At 25.0% G+C, this 20,386-nt stretch overlaps 5 protein-coding genes across 5 annotated transcripts; 4 read left to right on the top strand and 1 right to left on the bottom strand.

Annotated features, from left to right (window-relative positions):
• Nucleotides 1-7,082: 7,082 nt before the first annotated feature.
• On the top strand, nucleotides 7,083-8,719 carry Bm4582 (Uncharacterized protein; the record flags this gene model as incomplete). Its single annotated transcript, XM_043082377.1, has 5 exons — nucleotides 7,083-7,103; nucleotides 7,332-7,368; nucleotides 7,713-7,826; nucleotides 8,233-8,340; nucleotides 8,601-8,719. 5 exons carry the CDS (start codon nucleotides 7,083-7,085, stop codon nucleotides 8,717-8,719), a joined length of 399 nt encoding a protein of 132 aa, XP_042938311.1.
• Nucleotides 8,720-10,305: 1,586 nt separating this feature from the next.
• Nucleotides 10,306-12,002, top strand: Bm9344 (Uncharacterized protein; the record flags this gene model as incomplete). The annotated part of the gene is made up of 4 exons (XM_043082376.1): nucleotides 10,306-10,453; nucleotides 10,887-11,026; nucleotides 11,351-11,473; nucleotides 11,784-12,002. 4 exons carry the CDS (start codon nucleotides 10,306-10,308, stop codon nucleotides 12,000-12,002), a joined length of 630 nt encoding a protein of 209 aa, XP_042938310.1.
• A 4,506-nt stretch (nucleotides 12,003-16,508) lies between these two features.
• On the top strand, nucleotides 16,509-17,510 carry Bm17815 (Uncharacterized protein; the record flags this gene model as incomplete). Its single annotated transcript, XM_043082375.1, has 3 exons — nucleotides 16,509-16,522; nucleotides 16,774-16,891; nucleotides 17,304-17,510. 3 exons carry the CDS (start codon nucleotides 16,509-16,511, stop codon nucleotides 17,508-17,510), a joined length of 339 nt encoding a protein of 112 aa, XP_042938309.1.
• Nucleotides 17,511-18,683: 1,173 nt separating this feature from the next.
• Nucleotides 18,684-19,408, bottom strand: Bm17814 (Uncharacterized protein; the record flags this gene model as incomplete). Its single annotated transcript, XM_043082374.1, has 2 exons — nucleotides 18,684-19,078; nucleotides 19,150-19,408. 2 exons carry the CDS (start codon nucleotides 19,406-19,408, stop codon nucleotides 18,684-18,686), a joined length of 654 nt encoding a protein of 217 aa, XP_042938308.1.
• Nucleotides 19,409-19,556: 148 nt separating this feature from the next.
• Bm13057 (Uncharacterized protein) lies at nucleotides 19,557-20,005 on the top strand (the record flags this gene model as incomplete). Its single annotated transcript, XM_043082373.1, has 2 exons — nucleotides 19,557-19,635; nucleotides 19,926-20,005. The coding sequence occupies 2 exons, from the start codon at nucleotides 19,557-19,559 to the stop codon at nucleotides 20,003-20,005; spliced, it is 159 nt and encodes a 52-aa protein (XP_042938307.1).
• Nucleotides 20,006-20,386: the final 381 nt, after the last annotated feature.

Below are 20,386 nucleotides of genomic sequence, written 5' to 3'. Positions count from 1 at the left end.
AAATTTCTGTTTTTTTTTTTTTTTTTTTTTTAAGAATAATAAACAGACAAATTGAGCTTAGCGAAGCAAAAAAGAAAGGATCAAAAAAAAATTTTTTTTTTTCATAGATAGTTGAAAAGAGAAAAAACAAATTTTTGAGCTTAAAAAATCAAAATGTATTCTTTCTTTTTTTTTTTTTTTTTTTTTTTGGGGGGGGAATTTTTATGAAAAAAGTTAACAATATGAAATAAACAAGGCTACGAGTTATTTTTTTTTTTTTTCAGTGGACAAATTCAATTCGTTAAATTACTAGGCACTTTAAATGAAAAAGAAAAAAAAAAGAAATCATTGATAGGCATAAACAGAAGCATCGCTATTGCTTTGCTTAATTCACAGACGAAAATTTCGAAAATAAACTTTTAAATCATTAAAATCTCTTTTCTTGCTATCATTTTCTACAATCAATAAAAAATAAAACTTTTTTAAATATGCAAAAATCATTTCTTTTTATGAATTCAATAAATAATTCAAAAATTTTTTCATTCTTAATTATTGAAAGAAACAGGAATGAATAAACTTAGATTGAATGTAGCAAAGAACGAATAATTAAATTTGATAAATCCATCTGAATGTTAATTAATTAGCTGAAAATAAAGAATACACACAATTTTTATTTCATTTATTTTCTCGTCGATTCATCAATTAATCAATTTGAAATGAACAAAAAATTTGTAATTGAAATTATTGAAAGATCAGTAAAAGTGACAAATTTCATTTTGAAATTTTGATATAATTAGTATTAAGTAATAGTATGAAATTTAAAAAACATGTTAAAAAAAAATAAGAAATTTAAAAACAAAGTTAAATATCATAGTAAAAGTAAACAAATAACGAGTAAAGTACATTTGATAAATTATATTTTGATCAACTAAAAACGACGAAATTAGATATAATCAATTAAAATAACACAATTCATTTTATTAATTGCTATTAATTGTTAATTAATTAACCTATCGACTAACATTTATAAATTTTTAATTGATTAAATCACAGATTATTTCAATTTTCCATTACTTTTTTTTTTTGAAAAAAATAAAAGATTTGAGATTGAAACAAATAAATCAAAGTTAAACTATTTGTTTTTTTTTTGTAAATAGAAAAAAAATTGAAGGCGCTAAAAAAAGTTGTTAATTAAATGGTGCAAATTAATAAAATTTAATTTTTTTACAAAATTTTTCACTAAAAATTTTTTTTTTGCACAACGATAGATTATCATATCAATGGTTAGTATTTTTACCTATTCAAATGCTTCATAATACTCTAAGAAATTACTAACTATTATAATTGATAGGTTCAGGTAATCAGATCTTTCTTTAGGTATTCGAGTTAATAATAGCTATTATCATATCAATTGATCAGCTTATCATTGCCATTATCATTCATTTCCTAAATCAGTTGATTAGCTAAAAATATGAATATTATTCACTCTAAGAAATTACTAACTATTATAATTGATAGGTTCAGGTAATCAGATCTTTCTTTAGGTATTCGAGTTAATAATAGCTATTATCATATCAATTGATCAGCTTATCATTGCCATTATCATTCATTTCCTAAATCAGTTGATAAGCTAAAAATGTTCCTTTCTGCTTCATTTCATAAATTTTAACATTGAAAGGAATAAAATTAATTAGTTTTGTTATAAGAAAAGAAATTAACAAAAAAGAATTAATTTCATTTATTGTTAACTTTGAAGAAATTCTGTTTATTTCATTTTTATTTTTAGAAAAAGAGAGAAATTCTCAAATTCTTTTTTTTTTCCTTTTCATTCCTCACTCTTTCTCTCTCTCTCTCTCTCTCTCTCTTAATATATGAAAATATTAGAGATAACATTTAGCTCTCTGATAAGATATACTTAACATCATTGTACGTAATATAGTAACGTAACGTAGCGTAACGTAACGTAACGTAAAGTTTAGAGAAGGAAGTTTCGTTGTTAAACTAAAAAAGCAAAGAAAGATTAGACATAATTTACTGTTCAAAATTTAATAAAATAATTTGTAAACTTTGAAAGGAAAAAAAAAAATTAGTTTACAAAATTTGAAAGAGCAAGAATAAATATCGATTGGATATATATATCATTCTTATCACATTTTTTTTCTTACTTTCTTACACTTTTCTATTTGCACTTGAAGAAAAATTAAAATTGTACAGTTTAGTGATAATACTATCAGTGATAGTATGTAAACTATTTCAAATTATCACTACGATTAATGATAACTCATTCATTATTCATCTAATTTCAATTAATCCTTTTTAAATTTAACCTTTACTAAATTCATCCAATTAAATGATACTTACTAAATTCCAAAAAAAAATCATCTAACTAAGCTAATCTCATCCATCATCACAAATTTATAGCTTGAAAAAGTTTAAAAACACTAAAATTAACAGGTGGAAGTGTGAAAAAGAATAAATAACATACATTATTATTCATTAAAATATTATTAATATTTTTAACTTTAAATACATTTAATACTTTTAACTTTAAATACATTAATATTTTCACGTTTTTTCACGTTTTAATTTCACATTTTACGTATTTTATCACTTAATCAAAAACATAAGAAAAGAATTGGCGCTAATGTATCATTTGGAAGAGAGAAATTGAATAAATAATTTGTATCACAAAAAAAAAAAAAAAAAACAGCAAAATAATGAGCAAATGAAATGGAAAATGAAAAACACAAACAGTGGCGTAAAATTATTTATGGTTTTGAGTGAAAAATCATTTTGCCATATGTCTTTTCCTCATTTATGCATTATTTATGAATTGCTCATTCGGTCTTTTTCCGCCCATACAATGTCTTTCTTAAGAAGGGATTAGCTTAGCTATGCTATGGCTTATGATCTGAATTAATTCAATCATTTCAAATGAAAGAGAGAGAGGGAGAGAGGGAAAGAGGGAGAAAGAAAAATACAGGTACTTCAATTTTAAAGCAAAATAATGAATGGTTGAGTGATAATATTTACAATATTGAAGGAAAATAAAAAAAAAAAAAAAAAAGAATTTGGATTTTTTCTTTTTGTACAATTAATGTTTTGTACGACAATTAGCGCCTGATCGCACTTTTACAGAGAAAGATTGACTTTTTTACATTCGATTTGTACGACAATTAGCGCCTGATCCGATTTGTACGACAATTAGCGCCTGATCGCACTTTTACAGAGAAAGATTGACTTTTTTACATTCGATTTGTACGACAATTAGCGCCTGATCGCACTTTTACAGAGAAAGATTGACTTTTTTACATTCGATTTGTACGACAATTAGCGCCTGATCGCACTTTTACAGAGAAAGATTGACTTTTTTACATTCGATTTGTACGACAATTAGCGCCTGATCGCACTTTTACAGAGAAAGATTGACTTTTTTACATTCGATTTGTACGACAATTAGCGCCTGATCACAGTTTTACAGAGAAAGATTGACTTTTTTACATTCGATTTGTACGACAATTAGCGCCTGATCGCACTTTTACAGAGAAAGATTGACTTTTTTACACTCAATTTGCGCGACAATTAGCGCCCAAAGCATCTTCCTTGCATACTTTGATAGGAGTAAAACAAAAAGTTTTACTGTTAATTGGCTTAAATAATATTATTTTTTACATTGTGAATGTTTGGTCACTCACTCAGCTATCTAAAATGGCTGATTTCTTTTTTTTTTTTTTAAACTAATTAACGAATATAATTTTCCATCATTAGTTAAATTTCTCGAATAATAGTTAAACAGTCTTGAAGAAAACTTAGAAATGATTAGAATCTGAATTTCATTGTCAAAATTAGCTCACTAATTAATTAATTAATTAATGAACACAAATAGCGAACTGATTTTAGCCTAAATCATCGAAAATTTCGAATGAAAAACAAAATCATCTGATTGCATTAATTATGTATTAAGCATTTTTATTGAAAAAATTTTTGAAAATAGAAAAAGGAAAATAATTGCTATAAAATAAAATTTGCCTTTCATATTTCTTTTTTTTTATTTTTTCTTCTGAAATTCTCTTTATTAACAATTCCTAATTTCAGCATAATATTATTAATTATTTTTTAATTTTTAACTTTATCTTTTGCCAGAGTGGAAAATTTACTTTTAATTCTTCAAAATTTATCAAATTACCCTTTTTTTTTTTCCTTAAATATTTCGATTTTATAATAACAGTTTGTCATCAAAAATTTATTCGAGAAATTTGGACATTTCCCCGCAATTATTTATATCGTCGATAGATGGTTTTTTTTCCTTTCCTGTCAAAAAAGCGAATGGGAAAATGAAAATTTTGCCATTTTAGTTTATCATTTCTTTTAATCTTTAAAAAGTAATTTACCCATTTTCTAAAATGGGTAAATTACTTCAATTTAACAGAGAAGAAGCTATGTGTATGCGATTGTGTTAGCAAATAAAACTTCTTGTAAGAACAATCAATCAGTGAGGAGCGCAAATGTCACAAACAACTGAAAGACTAATAATAAAAGACTATGAATTTAATTGTTGATGAAGAAGGGGAGACTGAAATAGTTAATTAACTAGGTAATTAATTAGCTATATTTTTTTTTTGAAGTTAATTAGCTAAGTAAATATGCCTATCAAGGCAAGATTGATAATTTTTATATAATAATTTTTGATTTCAATTTGTTTCTTATCAAGGAATGCAATTTATGGCATTTATTTAAAATAAACAATCATCAATTTCATTTTATCTTTATTGTTTATTTTAATTAAATTTTAAACAAAGTTAGTTTACGTATGTTATACCATTTGACGTGAAAATTCTTCGTGATATTTTCTGTATCGGCGACTTCTTACAGAAATTTATAACACGTAGAATTAAGTGGACAATAAGTGATATACGTCAATACTTTCAGTAAAAATATCTTATTACAATCAAAAAATAATAATTAAAATAAGTTTTTTCGAGTACCACAAATAATTAAACAAGAAATGAAAACAATAAATTCTAGTTTATCTGTCTAAATGAGCATTTCATTTATGAATTTTTATTTTTCGATTTAAAAAACAAAAAACAAAATTATAGTTTATCTGTCTAAATAAGCGTTTATAAAATTGTTATATATTTTTTTCGATTTTTTTTTCTTTTTTCTTTTTTTTTTTTCAAAATTATTATGGAAGAGAAAATGTTGAATATTTGAACAAACAGTTGTCATTTTGTGTATTAAATGAAGATTGAATTAGCTTAAGACATTAAAGTGCGAAAACATTGAAAAATAATAAACTAAACGATTAATTAGATTAAAGATTAAAAATAGCTAAATTAGTAGAAAAAGAAAAATGTTTATAAAATTAAGAATAAAAAAAGTGGAATATTTTTTATAAATGTTCAATATATATATTTATTTATTTATAATTCAATTTAAGATTGCTTAACAACAACAAATAAATTAGATTCGAAATATGTAAACAGGAAAAAAGTTGATTACCTGAATTAAATTATTATTATTATTTTTTTTTTTAAAAAAAAAATATGATGAAGAATTCAGGATGGATAATTAAAGAAAAAATTTAGTTTTTTTTTTTAAAAAAAATTGAAATCTAATTAATAGTAGAGAAAGAGAATTTATGCGAGGAAGCAAAATAGAATATAAAATAAGAAAAAGGGAAAATATGTAATTTGCAAATGCATACTGCAAAATGCATGCTGCAATATGCATGTGAAAAGCAAATGACGCAGAAATGATTGGTTAGGAATGAATGAAGTGCATGACGTGATGGATGAATAAATTATTGACCCTGCTCACCTGTACAGGTGCACTTATCAACTTGAATTAGACTAATTTTAAAATTATTTACTAAACTGATAAATTGTCAACGAAATAAACTTTTCATTGAATTTTGTTTAATCTTTCATTTTTTTTTTTTTTTTTTTTTAAGTTAGAAAATTTGAATTGCATTTGCAAAAGTATTTTTTGATAGATTGAGCAGAAAATGTTTTAAAATGATTGGTTCAATCTAATACTTTTATTTTTCTTCTCGTTTAAAATATAAACAACTTTTTTTTAAATAATTTTCTTTTGTGAATTATTTTAAAAAAACTTTTTTTTCAATTAAATTTGAATTTATTATTGCTTCTACTCTTTGTTTTAATTTTGAACTTATTATCACTCTTACTCTTGAAGAGCTAAGTTTATGATTAACTTTGAATATTTGAAAAAAAAAAATTTTTTTTTTAAATTTAAAAGGATCAAAGTAAAGTAAAAAGATCAACGAATAGATGTAATGCTTATTGGCAATAAAATTTTATTTTGTTCTGTTCAAAATAAACCAATAAATGAAATTGAGAATTCTCATAAAGAATTGATTTAAATTTTCTTCCAAAATTATTTCTTTCTCTTTTTTCTTTTTTTTTTTTTTTTAAATGTTAAAATGGGGTGCAAATAGTAGATAGGACTTTTCATGTGAATTTATTTTATTTACTAATCAAAGACCTGATTGAAATGAAAAATCATTTCCATTTTAAAAATAATTTTAACATTTAAATTGCAAACTTGAATTTTGCTATCACTCAAATATTACACCAAAAAATAAGAAAAAAACTTCTGGTATTTATTTATTTTTTTTTTTAAATAAACGATAATTTAAAGAAATGAAATGGAACGGAGCTGTAATATTGTTACTATCAATCAAAATGTCATACTGAATTTAACTTAAGCCATCACGTATAGCGTATATTCACGTACGTGTGTGATACGTATTCAAATTAAACATTCCATATCGATCATACTTAACTTTTCCTTCTCAATGACTAAATTTTTTTAATGTTTTTTGGAATATTATTTTGATGGAAATGAGTAAAAATGAAAGTTATAGTTTTTTAGAAGTAACGCAGAAGGTACATTAGCGCTTTTTAATATTTACTTTTTCTTTTTTGAAATTAAAAACCTGTTTGTTGTTAAAAATTTGTCCTTCTTTAATTTGAGCGTAACACTTTAAATTTCCACCTCAGAGTTTGTTTTTTGCTTATTTTTGTTTTTTGTTTTGTTTTGTTTTTTTTTCCAACACTGCTACATCGACAATTATAGCAATGCTTCTAGTTTATTTAACTGTTAGTTAAATTTTTATTTTTAAAAAATTTATTTGAGTATAATTTTTTCAAAAGTATTCCATTTGCATAATTTAAAAATGTTTTATTAGTTATATTCAAATAATTGAAGTTTATCCTTCTAAGCATTTTCATTTTCAACCAAAAATACGAGAAACTTTTGAAATTTTAGAAATTAAAACTTTTAAACTTTATAAAATAAAACTTTTGAATTTTATAAATTAACTTTAGATTTCTGGCATATTTATTGGTCTCAATGGATTTGAAAGTAAGTAATTTAACAATTTATTGAAATGCATTTTTTTTTTGTGCTATTCAAATTTCTCACAAATACATTCATTGCATACAGTTTAACATTTTCAGTTAATATTCGTTCATAAATAGCTAAAATTTTTATTAATTTTATAATTTGTTAATTTTTAATTAACTAAAATAATAATAAAATTATTATTTTTTCAAATGAGAAAGATTTATAGAAAATTGTTGAATTAAGCAAAACAATTATAATTCATTAATTTGCAAAAATAAATTATTAATTTTTACAAATAAAAATTTTATTTTTTTTTTTTTTAATTTTAATTAGTTTAGTTCAAAAAAAAAAAAATATTTCAGCATGTGTGGACAAATTTTGTCCTTTGGGGACATATTGTGAGGAACGAGACATTGTCCCATGCGTAAAGCCACCATGTCGACCGTTACTTGTTTGTATGCCTGATAATACTAAAGGTTTTGACACTTTTTTTTTTTTAGCATATTTCTGTTTAACATCATAAATAACCAATGTTTACTAGGGAAAAAAACTTACCCATATTATACCCGTGGGAAAGATATGATGAAAAAAGGCAAGTACTCATTTAGTTAACAGCTTAGAGTAACTGGAAAGAATCTATCTCAATGCATTTCATTGGTAATTCCCAGAGGTATCGATGCAGAAAATTCATCGCAATTTACAATCTTAAAACATACGGAAAGAAAAAAAAAACTTTTTGAATATAAAATTAAATAGCAAATTTCATATATTTTAAAATATTTCCATTGAATTTTATTTTTATTTTCATTTTTTTTTTGAATTTGAAGAATTTTATGTTTTTAGCATTTTTTTTTTTTTTTTGAAATTTCAATAAACTTTCAGGCTGTAAAAGTCATCCACCATGTCCAGCTGGTCAAGTATGTGCCGAAAAATTGGTACCATGTATTGGCCGATCATGTCGAAAAATTGCAAAATGTGTTCCACCAGGAAGTTTGCTCATTTTATTATTTTCGTTTATTGAATCTCAAAATTTATTTTTTTTTTTTTTTTTTTTTTTTGTTTAATTAATTTCTTTCTTTTAAATTTCTTTTAGTAAAATTTATTAGTAAAAAAAAAAAAAAAATGAAATAAAACTAAAATATGCAAGAAGCAATGCATCGATTTTCAAATTAAAATTTTTTTTTTTTACTCAAAAAATAAAAATTCAAATTTTATTCGAAATAAAAATAAACTTTAACTAATATTTACAGCATGCGATGCAATGGAATGTCCTCCATCACATAAATGTATAATGAATCCTGGACCAACATGCATCAAAACAATTTTATCTGCTGAAGATATTGCCAGAATGAACGAACAAATCCACTAATCACGTCACGTTTACACGCCCACTAATCACGTCACGTTTACACGTCCATTAATTATATCATGTTTATAATTCATTTTCTTTTATATTTTATCTTAATAAAACCAGTATGTTACAAAAGTTGCGTGGAATCAGTTTGAATATAAAATACGAAAAAGCGAATAAAGATTAAATAATTAAATAAATAAAAAAATAAATGAAAAATTTGAATAGAGAAAGAAAAGAATTGATATGACGTTTAGGTGACAAAAGCACTAATTTATGAAAAATAATGTCACATTGTCACATCTGTCACATCACCATTGTGTCCCATAAATATTTCATATCAAATTGCATTCCAATTGCATAACTTTTTTTTTTTTCTAACACCAATCTACGATGTTTTGGAATTTTAAAAAGTAATTTTGGAAGTTTTGGAAGTGTAAATGACAAATTATACTTATTGCTATTTTAATACCATTTGAAACAGTTAATTAATAATCTTTCCAATCTATAATAAATATTAAATTTTAGAAAATATCACAAAGTTAAAGTTATGAAATAATTAAAAAAAAAGGTTCTGAATTGATAAGTGAAAACATACTTCAAAAATTCTTCTTTTATAATTTTTTAATTTCGAAAATAAAATTGCGTCTTCTGTATTTCTAATAAAAAAAAAATCAGTTCATTTTTACTGCAAAATTGCTATACATTTTTGTTTATTTACTTTTTTTTTTCTCTTTTAAAAATGATTTTATTAATAAAATTTGTTTCATTAAATTGTGGTTAAAATTTCAACTCTAATTTATTTAAGAAACATAAATCTAAAATGATACAATCAATTAAGTAACTTTAGCAAGAACCAATCAGCATTTTTAAATCACTTAAAATTAAACTTACAATTAAAGAAAAATGAAAAAGTTCCAACTGCTACAGTTATAAAGTATTGTTTATAAATGTTAAAGTTAAAGATTAAAAATGGATCAATTCTTATACTCTGATCGATAAAGTTGATCAAATATTGATTAATAGTTGATCAAATATTGATCAATAATATTAGCTGTCCACATTTTCACATCAGTTTACAATTTGCTGTGCCTCTAAAACTCAAAATTTTTGCCTTCAAAGTGTTCAAATTTGATCGTTTTAATTTTTGAATACCTTATGATACTTTTCAAATGAAATATTCATTTTTTTTTCTATTTTGATAAATTGATAAATTAAAAATTTTTTTTTCAACATTTTAAATTTAGCAGAATTGAAATGATTGAATGTATGATTAAATGATATTAAGCATAAAATTTGCTTATCATTGATAAGCATAAAATTTGCTTATTACTGATAAGCATAAAATTTGCTTATTACTGATAAGCATAAAATTTGCTTATTACTGATAAGCATAAAATTTGCTTATTACTGATAAGCATAAAATTTGCTTATTACTGATAAGCATAAAATTAGTTACGTTCGTTTTTTTTTACTTATTGTCCATTCTATTAATATAAGTAAGCGGTGGTTACTAAATACAATTATCTATCACTAACTCATATCTTTCATTCTTCTAATTTACGTATTACACTTCCTGTTAACTTCCGGTTTATCATTCATCAATGGGTAAAATTCCGGAATTACTAGAAAATGTAATTTTGACTGGTTACTGTACTTATCGTGTGCTCATTGCTATTCATCTCATTACGCAAAATGCTAAATATGCATCAGAAAATGATGTTTACGGATGGATTGAAAATCATAATTGGCGTAAGTTTAATTTTGATATTTTACGTAAAAGAAAAGTTAATAAGTGAATTTGAAATTTAGTTGAAATATGCTAAATTAGTATGTTTAAATTAGGATAATTATAAATTTAATGAAGTATGAAATGTATTTTAAATTAGCATCATTCAATCATAGATAAACAGAATTCAGAATCATATGATCCTGAATTCTGGATTACTGCTTGATTATTCAAGCAGTATAGTAAAACAATGAACTATTCCATTTCATTACTTTATAAAGATAAATGAACAAAAGAAAGAAAAACAAAAAATTATTTAAATGAAAAATAAAAGTAAGTCATTCATATTGCTGTCTTCTCTTCACTTCCAGAATAACATTTAGCGCCCAAATTTGAGGATAATAGCGCCATTTTTAACTTAACAAAAAATTATTCAATGCAACTTTCCTCTTTCAGCTGAGCTTGAAATTGCATCTGCTATAATGGCAATGATCGGTTTACTATCCGGTCAACGATTTATATTCTGTTTTACAGTATTCTTCTTTATACTACGTACTGCTATTAATATTACGGTTGTAACCATCGATCTGTATACTGTAAAACTTTTCTTCCATTATTTACAAAATAGTGTTGTTTGCTTTTCCGGATATCTCATTCCGGTTATGATTAGGTATACATCGTAGATTGTAGAATGTTCATATGGATGAGAAAAAAAGAAGCAAATAGATAACACAGCAATTAAATTTAAAATATTAGCTAATTCATTTGAATGTTACAAAAAAAATTAAGGTAATTAATTACTCAGTCAGCTAATTTTAGCTAATTAATTATTTACAATAATTTACTTTCGTCACCATTACTGAGTTAAAGTTAACTTCTACTTTCCGTACAAGTTAACCTGATCATTTTCTATATTCAAGCTTTCATCCGGAAAATCAATCAGTTGTATCACAAGTGAACATTTCTCGGCCGATGTACTCTACAACTGTAAATGGAGCGATGCTTTCATCCTTATTCAAGACGTACTCACGCTTATCTCACTCGTAAGTCTTTCTCTAGTTTCACGTCTTTACGCTTCCACACACGCAAAAAAAAAGAACGAGACTTTTTATAAACGGTGAAAAAGTAAACATAATTTAATTCTATATTAGCACCTCATTGTTAATCTTAACAATATGCATTAGCATATTTTTGTTTATTATTTCTTTCATTAGCAGATGAATGTTTTTTTTTTTTTTTTTTTTAAATAAATTACAGAAATTTGACAATTTCAAAAAAAAAAAAATTATTATTTTATCAAAATTTATACCTAAAAAAAAAAATAAATTTTACAGAGAAAATATTATCTTATAGATTCTAATGTCTGTTGTTGTCTTCCTTCGATTGTTTTGTTTCATACCTGAACGAAACGATATTGGAAATGATCCGATTGATGAGAATTATATTGAACAGAATGAAAAGATCAAATTACCATTCTTTATTAGCTATAAGAATCAAATGGAAAATAATGAACAGAATTATAAATATAATATTAATTACAATGATAATCCATATAAAACATCTGTAATTTAAAAAAAATTTTTTGATTAAAACTTTTTTTATCGATTTATAGTTTTACAGTTTTATAAAATTTTCTCTCTTCACTTTTTTTCCTTTTTTTTTTTTCTTGGTATCAAATATCAAATGATATGATAAGACGTTATACGTATGCAATACGTACGTGAATAATTATTGCAACACGTCTGTTAAAATACGTTAGCATTTTTTTTTTTTTGATGAAAAAATCATTTTTTGATCGAGAATGAAAGAAGTAATTATTGTTAAAGAACTGATAAGAAAAAGTGATGAAAATGTTATCAAATAAATGAAAAATATTATTATTGATAAGGAAAGTAAAACAATTTGATTAAGTTAGCATTAATTTAATAAATCGTTTAATCTAGCATTTACGTAAATAACTTTAGTCATAAAATTCTCTGCCACAATAGCATACGTCACGTCTACTACGTCATTTGTTAAATTAAAACATATTTCAAAAAAGAAAAGATCATTCGCTTTGCTTTTAAAAATTTTAATTCAAATCATTCAAACCGTTCAAATTTGTTAAATTACTGTGAAAAATTCAATTGATAACTTTTTTTTTTTTTCATTTACAATTATTCATTTCATTAACTAATATATAATTAACCTAATTTTTTGTGATTATATCAGTAAGTTATCAAAATTGTAATGAATAATTAAAGAAAAGAAATTCAATTTTGAAGCATTGATAATTTTCGAATTGATTGACCTATGCAAAAATTCAAACAGTGTCCTTTTTAAATTGCTTGTACTTAAATTTTTAGTAAAAATCTAAATTATCTAAATCTAAATTCTAAATTAAAATCTAAATTCCAAACTAAAAAGTAAAAATCTAAATTTTCACTCATCAATTTTTCCGCTCTTAAGCTCGGTTCAAATTTAAAATTCATCCAAATTGATTAAATTTTTTCGAAATTTTACGTTTAATTAGCTGATCAGTTGATCAGATTTATAATTTAATTAAATCCAAATAATTATTACAATGATGTAGCATTTCGTATTTTTTCTTGATTTTTTGAGACGGAAATACTAGAACAATGTTTTTGTAACAGGAAAACGAATGAAAGAAAACAGAATTATTTCCGGATTAGTTCATACTATGATATCTAAATTTATCAGACACTGAAAAGTAAGTTTTATCTTACATGTCAAAATTGAACCAAAACTAAACCAAATTAATTTTATTTATCAAAGGCAATACCGCTTGATTCAAAAAGAAAAAAAAAAAAAGATGCAGTCGAACATCACTCCTTATAAACCGGATCTTATATCAGTTCCGGTTTTCAAAAGATGCATAAAGCTTATTTCCAGGAAATATTTTATGACCAACAATAATACATTCATTCATTTCACTACAACATTGATACAATATTTCATCGTCCGGACATTTACATAACTCTCGATGCTTGAATTCTAATTTGAATTTCATTTTCTATAAAATCTTACAATTCAAATTTTTTTTTTCTTATTCTACACAACAATTTCGCTTAAATAAGCGCTTTTGTCCATGTCATCTGTTCATCGTGCATTCAATGACTTCATCTCATAAATTCTCAATCCAAATTGTGAGTTCTTACAGGCTAATCCTCACAAAATTAATCCTTAATCTCGAAATTATCTCGAATCTCGACGATTGATTTACGATTTGAGAATAATTTACGTAAATAATCTTAAGATGGTCATCTCTTACGATATTTTCAATTTGCAAATATCAAATTTCAAAAGGAATCATTTTTCAATCTGTTTATTTTGTCTGGAAGTGCTTCACAAACCATTCTGAAGATATTTGCTTTTAATGGATGATAGGTGGAATCCGGAATGACATAGCATACTTACTTGGCTATTTTTGCTAAAAAATAACAATTAAATTGACTTATTTACTTATAACATTAGACTCTTATAATTTCCACAACAAAATACCAAAAGGTAGATATAAATAATGCCGGAACCGGAAATACCGGAACAGAGCTATCAACTTTCCTGGTAATAAAAGGAAATTTGCGCTGAATTCCACTTCGACATTTCTAATTGCAAAACATCCATATTTTTCTCTTTTGCAATCTCTCAACTAATTCCTCTTTTCTGTTTAACGAATTTAGCTGAGATTTTTGAATTATGAATAAATTGCAGGTGGCAACTACTTCACATTCATACACATACACTCACTCACATACACATACATGTCATCACACACTCACATACACACATACACGTAAACGCACACATACGTAGAAATGCATAACATAGGTAGATGTCAAATGACGTGAGTAATACTTTTAACTTACATTTTTAATCTCACTTTGCTGTTATTATTTTTATAATTGTTTTGACGTAACTACCGATCATAATTGCGTCATTATTTCTGCGTAAGTAAATCTTTGAGTTGGTTGAGTACACGTTTCCCTTTATTGGACATAACGTCATTAGCTTAAATTACTGATACAATTTGCAATTCGACAAGTAATGTGACACTTTCTTGACAATTCAACTTTAACAACAATCAAATTTTTTTTTCCTTTTTACAGAGAGAATAATTTCAACTAATATTCTTCTTTCAACGAATTTTTTTTTTTTTTTTTCATTCATATATTTAATTTAAAATCAAACAATGATTTAATTTTTGCTAGCTGTAATCAATTGATGTATTTGTGCTAATTTAATTAATTAATGTTACAATGACGCAGAAAAGCGCAGTTATGGAATATTTCAATCTCTCTTTGTCCCTCTCTCTCCCTCTCTCTCGCCCTGCCCCCTCTCTCTCTCCCTCTCTCTTACATATGACAAAATTGTTTTTGAATATGAAATTGTTTAGCTTTAGAATTTCTAATTCATTTGACGACTGCTTCATTTCCACTTTTTTTTTTTAAATTAATTCTCTTATTACTTTACATTTGTATAGTTTCACAAACATTTCTAGTATTTCCGTCATAGAAAGACGTTGAAGTGAAATTAGAATATCACGCATACGTCATTACGTCATTACGTTAAATTGATAATCTAACACAAAAACGTCAATTAGTCAAAGCCAAAAATTTTGCAAAAATTTAATCAATTTTTGATAAATTTCAAATTTTAGCTGAGCATATGAATTGGAAAAATGACTGATTGAGAAATTAAAACTAAAATTTCTAACGATATAAAATTTTTCAAAAATTTAGCATTTTCTCTTTTAGAATAGATTTGCTAATTTAGTGATATTAATTTTATTTTTGCATAAAAATTAAAAAAGAATTTAAAAATTAAGCATGTAAAATTTTCCGAATTTTTATAAAATTTTCCGGATTTTCACAGCAAAAAGTCGTTCAACCTGATAACAATAAATTCTTTTTTCTAATTTTTCAATTCATTTTTTTTTAAATAAAATAGCAAAGTTCAATGCAAAATTTATATTATAATAAGAGATAATTTGCTGAGAAGAAAGCATAAGCCGAATCATTCATTTCTCTTCTGGAAATATCTTTATGATCTAATCTCTATCGCATTTTTTCTTTTAAATTTTTCATTTAAACTTCTAAATCATTCCTTTACGGTTTTATCAATTAGTAATTTCCTGTTTTACTGAATTGTTTCTGAAATAGCTCTGAATTTCTTCCATTACCTCATTTGCTTAAATTTACCACTTTGAAATTTGAATTAATTTGAAAATATTCAATGAAAGAAGTAATAATTATTATGGTTTTTGGTTTTTATTTTTTATTTTATTGAAATTTGAAAAGTACATTGTGTAAAAGAAATATTTTCTAAGAATTTAACGATAAAATTATTCTTTTCTATTTTCTATTTCAGTTCTTTTAATTTCAGTTAAATCCATCCTATTTTCTAATCTTAATTATTCATAACGATCAAATTAGAAATTTATAATGATTTATAAGTATAAATCATCTTTTAAACTATATAATAACTCAACAAATTCATTCTAAAAACAATCGATAATTTTTTTTTTTTTTGAGAAAAGAATAAAAAACTTATCATTAGCACATCGTTATTTCGTTTCTATTTAACTTTCAAAAAAAAAAAAAAGTGAGTAATTGTATTTAATTTTGTCAGTTGATGCTGCGCAAATGTCATAGCTACTAAATTGAATAACTAATTAGCAGCTCTCTTGTGAACAAAGTATTTGTTTTTGTTGTACTGCAAAGTGGAACAAGTAAAATTTCTGTCTTAAAATTTTAGTCAACAATTTTACATCATTAATTTTTAATAAATACCTTTCATTCTCATATATCATTAAATCAACTTGTTTATTTTGTTTATCTAGTCGACATTTTTTTCTCTTTCAGCATTCTTTTGCAGTAACTCACTGATTTGTGTACAAAAAATTATTAAAGTAATTTAAAGTAATTAAAGTAATGAAATTAAAATTTCGATATGAATAATTAGCTTAATTATTCAGAGTACATTATCAATAGTCGCTGCTATCAATGATCCAAAGTTGATCAAATTTAAAAAAAAAATGATGATGATGATGATGTAAAACAGAGAAAGCTTTGAAATAAAATGATTTTGAACAGGTAAGTTTACTGTTATATTTTTGGAACAGTTCAAATTAAAAGATGAATTTAAATTTTAGATGATGCAAATTGGTATTTAGATTAAATAATTGATTATGTAAACAAAAATTTTACTGTTTTTGAAAAAAAGTTCAAATATTTTAATCAAAAAAAAAAAAAAATTCTTATCATTTTATCAAATAGATGATTATTGATATATTTCTTATAGCTAATTTTTTGTTTTTTGCGACATTATGAAAATAGAATTTTAGCTTAAACGAAACTTTAATCGTAATCAATCAAACAGTTTGTGATAAGATCAATAGAACAGTGGACAATCCGAATGTAACGATCGGTGTCACATATCTCACATTCAGTCTTATATTCCAGGTTTGTCTTTTTTTTTTTTTAATTCAAATTTTAAATTCAACATTTTATCAAATAATTTAATAAGTATAACATTTCAATGTAAAGCATAGCGTAATGATAATTAGCTAAACTACTCTAAATATTTAGCTTTTAGCGAGAATTCTCATCGATCGAATGACAATTTAGAAAATTTTAAGATTGATTTAACAATCTATGATTACCTTATCAATAGATTACAGATGATAAACATTCTGTAACTGAACTATCGTATCATTTAAAGTATTTTGTGTAATAAGAATAAAATTTAACTAATGTCACCATTAATAGTTATACAAACTAAAAAACGAAAATTTTTATTGTGTAAATAAAAATTTGTAAATAAAAAAAAAAAATAAGTAAAAATTTAAATAAAAAATTAAATGGCTAATTTTAGATTGCTTATTTGCCATGTTTTGTGACATTTTTACATCGTGATCAACGATGTCATTCATGTTTCAAATTAATGATTGTAATTGGTATCGTTGATATAATAACTACAAATAATGATTTAACAATTGTTGGATTTTATTCTATCATAGGAATTTCATATTGCACAGCACCAATTTTTTCCGCATTTTCTAATTTTATTTCCTTAAGTTAGTAATCAAAAATATATTTAATTTTTTTTTTTTCTTTTCAAAAAATTTAAAATTAAACTTTAAGCACATGGATAGATTACTTTTTCCAGATAGCAACATTTTTATGCTTATATGTATTAAATTGAAACTTAGTTTTAACTTAATAAATGATAAAATTAAATTTTATAATATTTGTTAAAATTTTTTCACTTACAGCAAATTTTACAAATACTTTTTTCAGCATGTTGGTTTGCTCATTGTTCATTATGCATTCTTCTTAATTTTAATCGATGCTGTAATTTATATTTCGGAAGAACAGTGGTAAACATTCGATCATTATCCTTATGATAAGTTCAACTAATAACACTTTTTGAAATTTAAATTGAAATCATTAAAATGAATTCAAAAAGAAAAAAAAAAATTGATGCTAATACATATTCAGGAATGTTTCACAAAATCAAGATTATGGCTTTGGATTTTTATGGCATTCTTATATGCTCTTATTATGTATGCAATTTGTCCAGCTGGATTTTATCATAGTTATCTTGGCATCTGGCTTAATAAATCAAATTCAAATAAAACATTGGTATTTTTAATTTCAAATTTCATTTTTTTCTTTTTTCTTTATTAAAACTAAATTTTTTGCATTTTGGAAAGAAAATAGATTCTGAAATTAAAACTAACGGAAACTCTTATCTTCCCTATTGAATTAATCCTATATTGTTATTATTATAATATTTATGAACTTAATATAATTTGTAAAGTTTATGATATGATAATTTCTTATCACTTTTTTGATTACATTATCAGACGCTCAGTTTGCCTCATATGTTCAATAACGTTTGCGTTGTTGTTATCATTTTTGGACAGTATGTATTCATGGCAATAATTCTGCATCAACGATTACATTCAGTTTCTAACAGATCAATTAGAACAGAACCCAAACTATCTGTATGTTATTTATTTCAAACCTTAAATTTAATTAAGGATGCAAAAGTTATTGGGTAATATAAGTTTAATGTAAATTTTCATTAATTCAAATAGAGTACATGGCAGCTTAGCTAATTTGAAAACAATTTCAGGTTTTTGTAACAATTTGATTAGTTTAAAGTTTAAAGTTTCAGTTTGTAATGATCAGAAGGATTTCAAATAACTAATTAAGCGTACTCCAAGTACCACTGTTGTTAATTTAATATCTATGTTTTCAGTAAAAAGAAGGTGACACAAAGTCTTATAATTATGATAAAACCACTATTTAATATCTTACAGTCATCCAAGTCACATAACCCACCCATCTTACAGTCATCCAAGTCACATAACCCACCCATCTTACAGTCATCCAAGTCACATAACCCACCCATCTTACAGTCATCCAAGTCACATAACCCACCCATCCTACAGTCATCCAAGTCACATAACCCACCCATCTTACAGTCATCCAAGTCACATAACCCACCCATCTTACAGTCATCCAAGTCACATAACCCACCCATCTTACAGTCATCCAAGTCACATAACCCACCCATCTTACAGTCATCCAAGTCACATAACCCACCCATCTTACAGTCATCCAAGTCACATAACCCACCATCTTACAGTCATCCAAGTCACATAACCCACCCATCTTACAGTCATCCAAGTCACATAACCCACCCATCTTACAGTCATCCAAGTCACATAACCCACCCATCTTACAGTCATCCAAGTCACATAACCCACCCATCTTACAGTCATCCAAGTCACATAACCCACACATCTTACAGTCATCCAAGTCACATAACCCACCCATCCTACAGTCATCCAAGTCACATAACCCACCCATCATACAGTCATCCAAGTCACATAACCCACCCATCATACAGTCATCCAAGTCACATAACCCACCCATCTTACAGTCATCCAAGTCACATAACCCACCCATCTTACAGTCATCCAAGTCACATAATCCACACTCTAACCGACTGTGTTAATTCGATAAACATTTTTTGATATTCATAAATTCGAATTAAAACTTTTAGGTACTGATACAATCAGTTATTATCTGTTTCTTCTTGCTGATTTGCAGTGCAATGTACATAATTATCGAATTCATCCGTTTACCGCCAACTCTTTTGCCATTCATTCATATTTCATGGATGTTCTCACAAGGTTCTTACTCTTCTTTAAATTTATTTTATCACATTTTAATGTTATCAATGATTTAATTAAATCGAAGTAAAACAAAATTAGAATTTCAAAATTTTTATTATCCAAATTAATATAGCAATACTTCTGTGATAGTTCTTATTATTACGATGACTTCGAAACAAATCACAATTATAGCTAGAAATTTTGGAATGTTTTTTTTTTCTCGGAAAACTGATAACTGATTGCATGTAATTTGCATGTATGCATGCATGCATGCAATATGAGTAAGCTATAAGAATTTGCTTTGACAGGTGGCAAAGCATTTCTTTACATTGCTATGAACAGAAAAGTACGACGAAATATCGCCGATATATGTTGCAAACAGAAATGAATTTGTGAAATTTGATGAAAATTTGTCAATGCTAAGCGAGAAGGAATCATATATTATTGTTTATGAATGAATGAATGAACGAATTGAGAGCTCGAAGAGAGAATTTTCAATTTTTTGAGAAATTTGATTTTAGTATTACAAATTTCTAAACAATCCAGTAATTATTACCAGAAATTATAGCTTTGTTCTTTTTCGTTTTATTCAATCATATTGTTTTAAAAATTTAATAAATTTTAGTTTCATTCAATTTGAAACTTTTATCGCAGTAGTACAAAAGAAGCACTGAACACATAATATTAACTAACAAAGATAGTCGCAAACACTTATTTGTAAAATGAATTTGAATTCCTCTTACATTGTTTTTGCTTGCTAAAAAAGCAA

This window comes from Brugia malayi (genome assembly GCF_000002995.4).
Source record: "Brugia malayi strain FR3 genome assembly, contig: Bm_v4_Chr4_scaffold_001, whole genome shotgun sequence".
In the NCBI taxonomy this organism is placed as follows: domain Eukaryota; kingdom Metazoa; phylum Nematoda; class Chromadorea; order Rhabditida; family Onchocercidae; genus Brugia; species Brugia malayi.
Note: the sequence above shows the minus strand (reverse complement) of the source record. Positions and strands in the feature narration are given on the sequence as shown.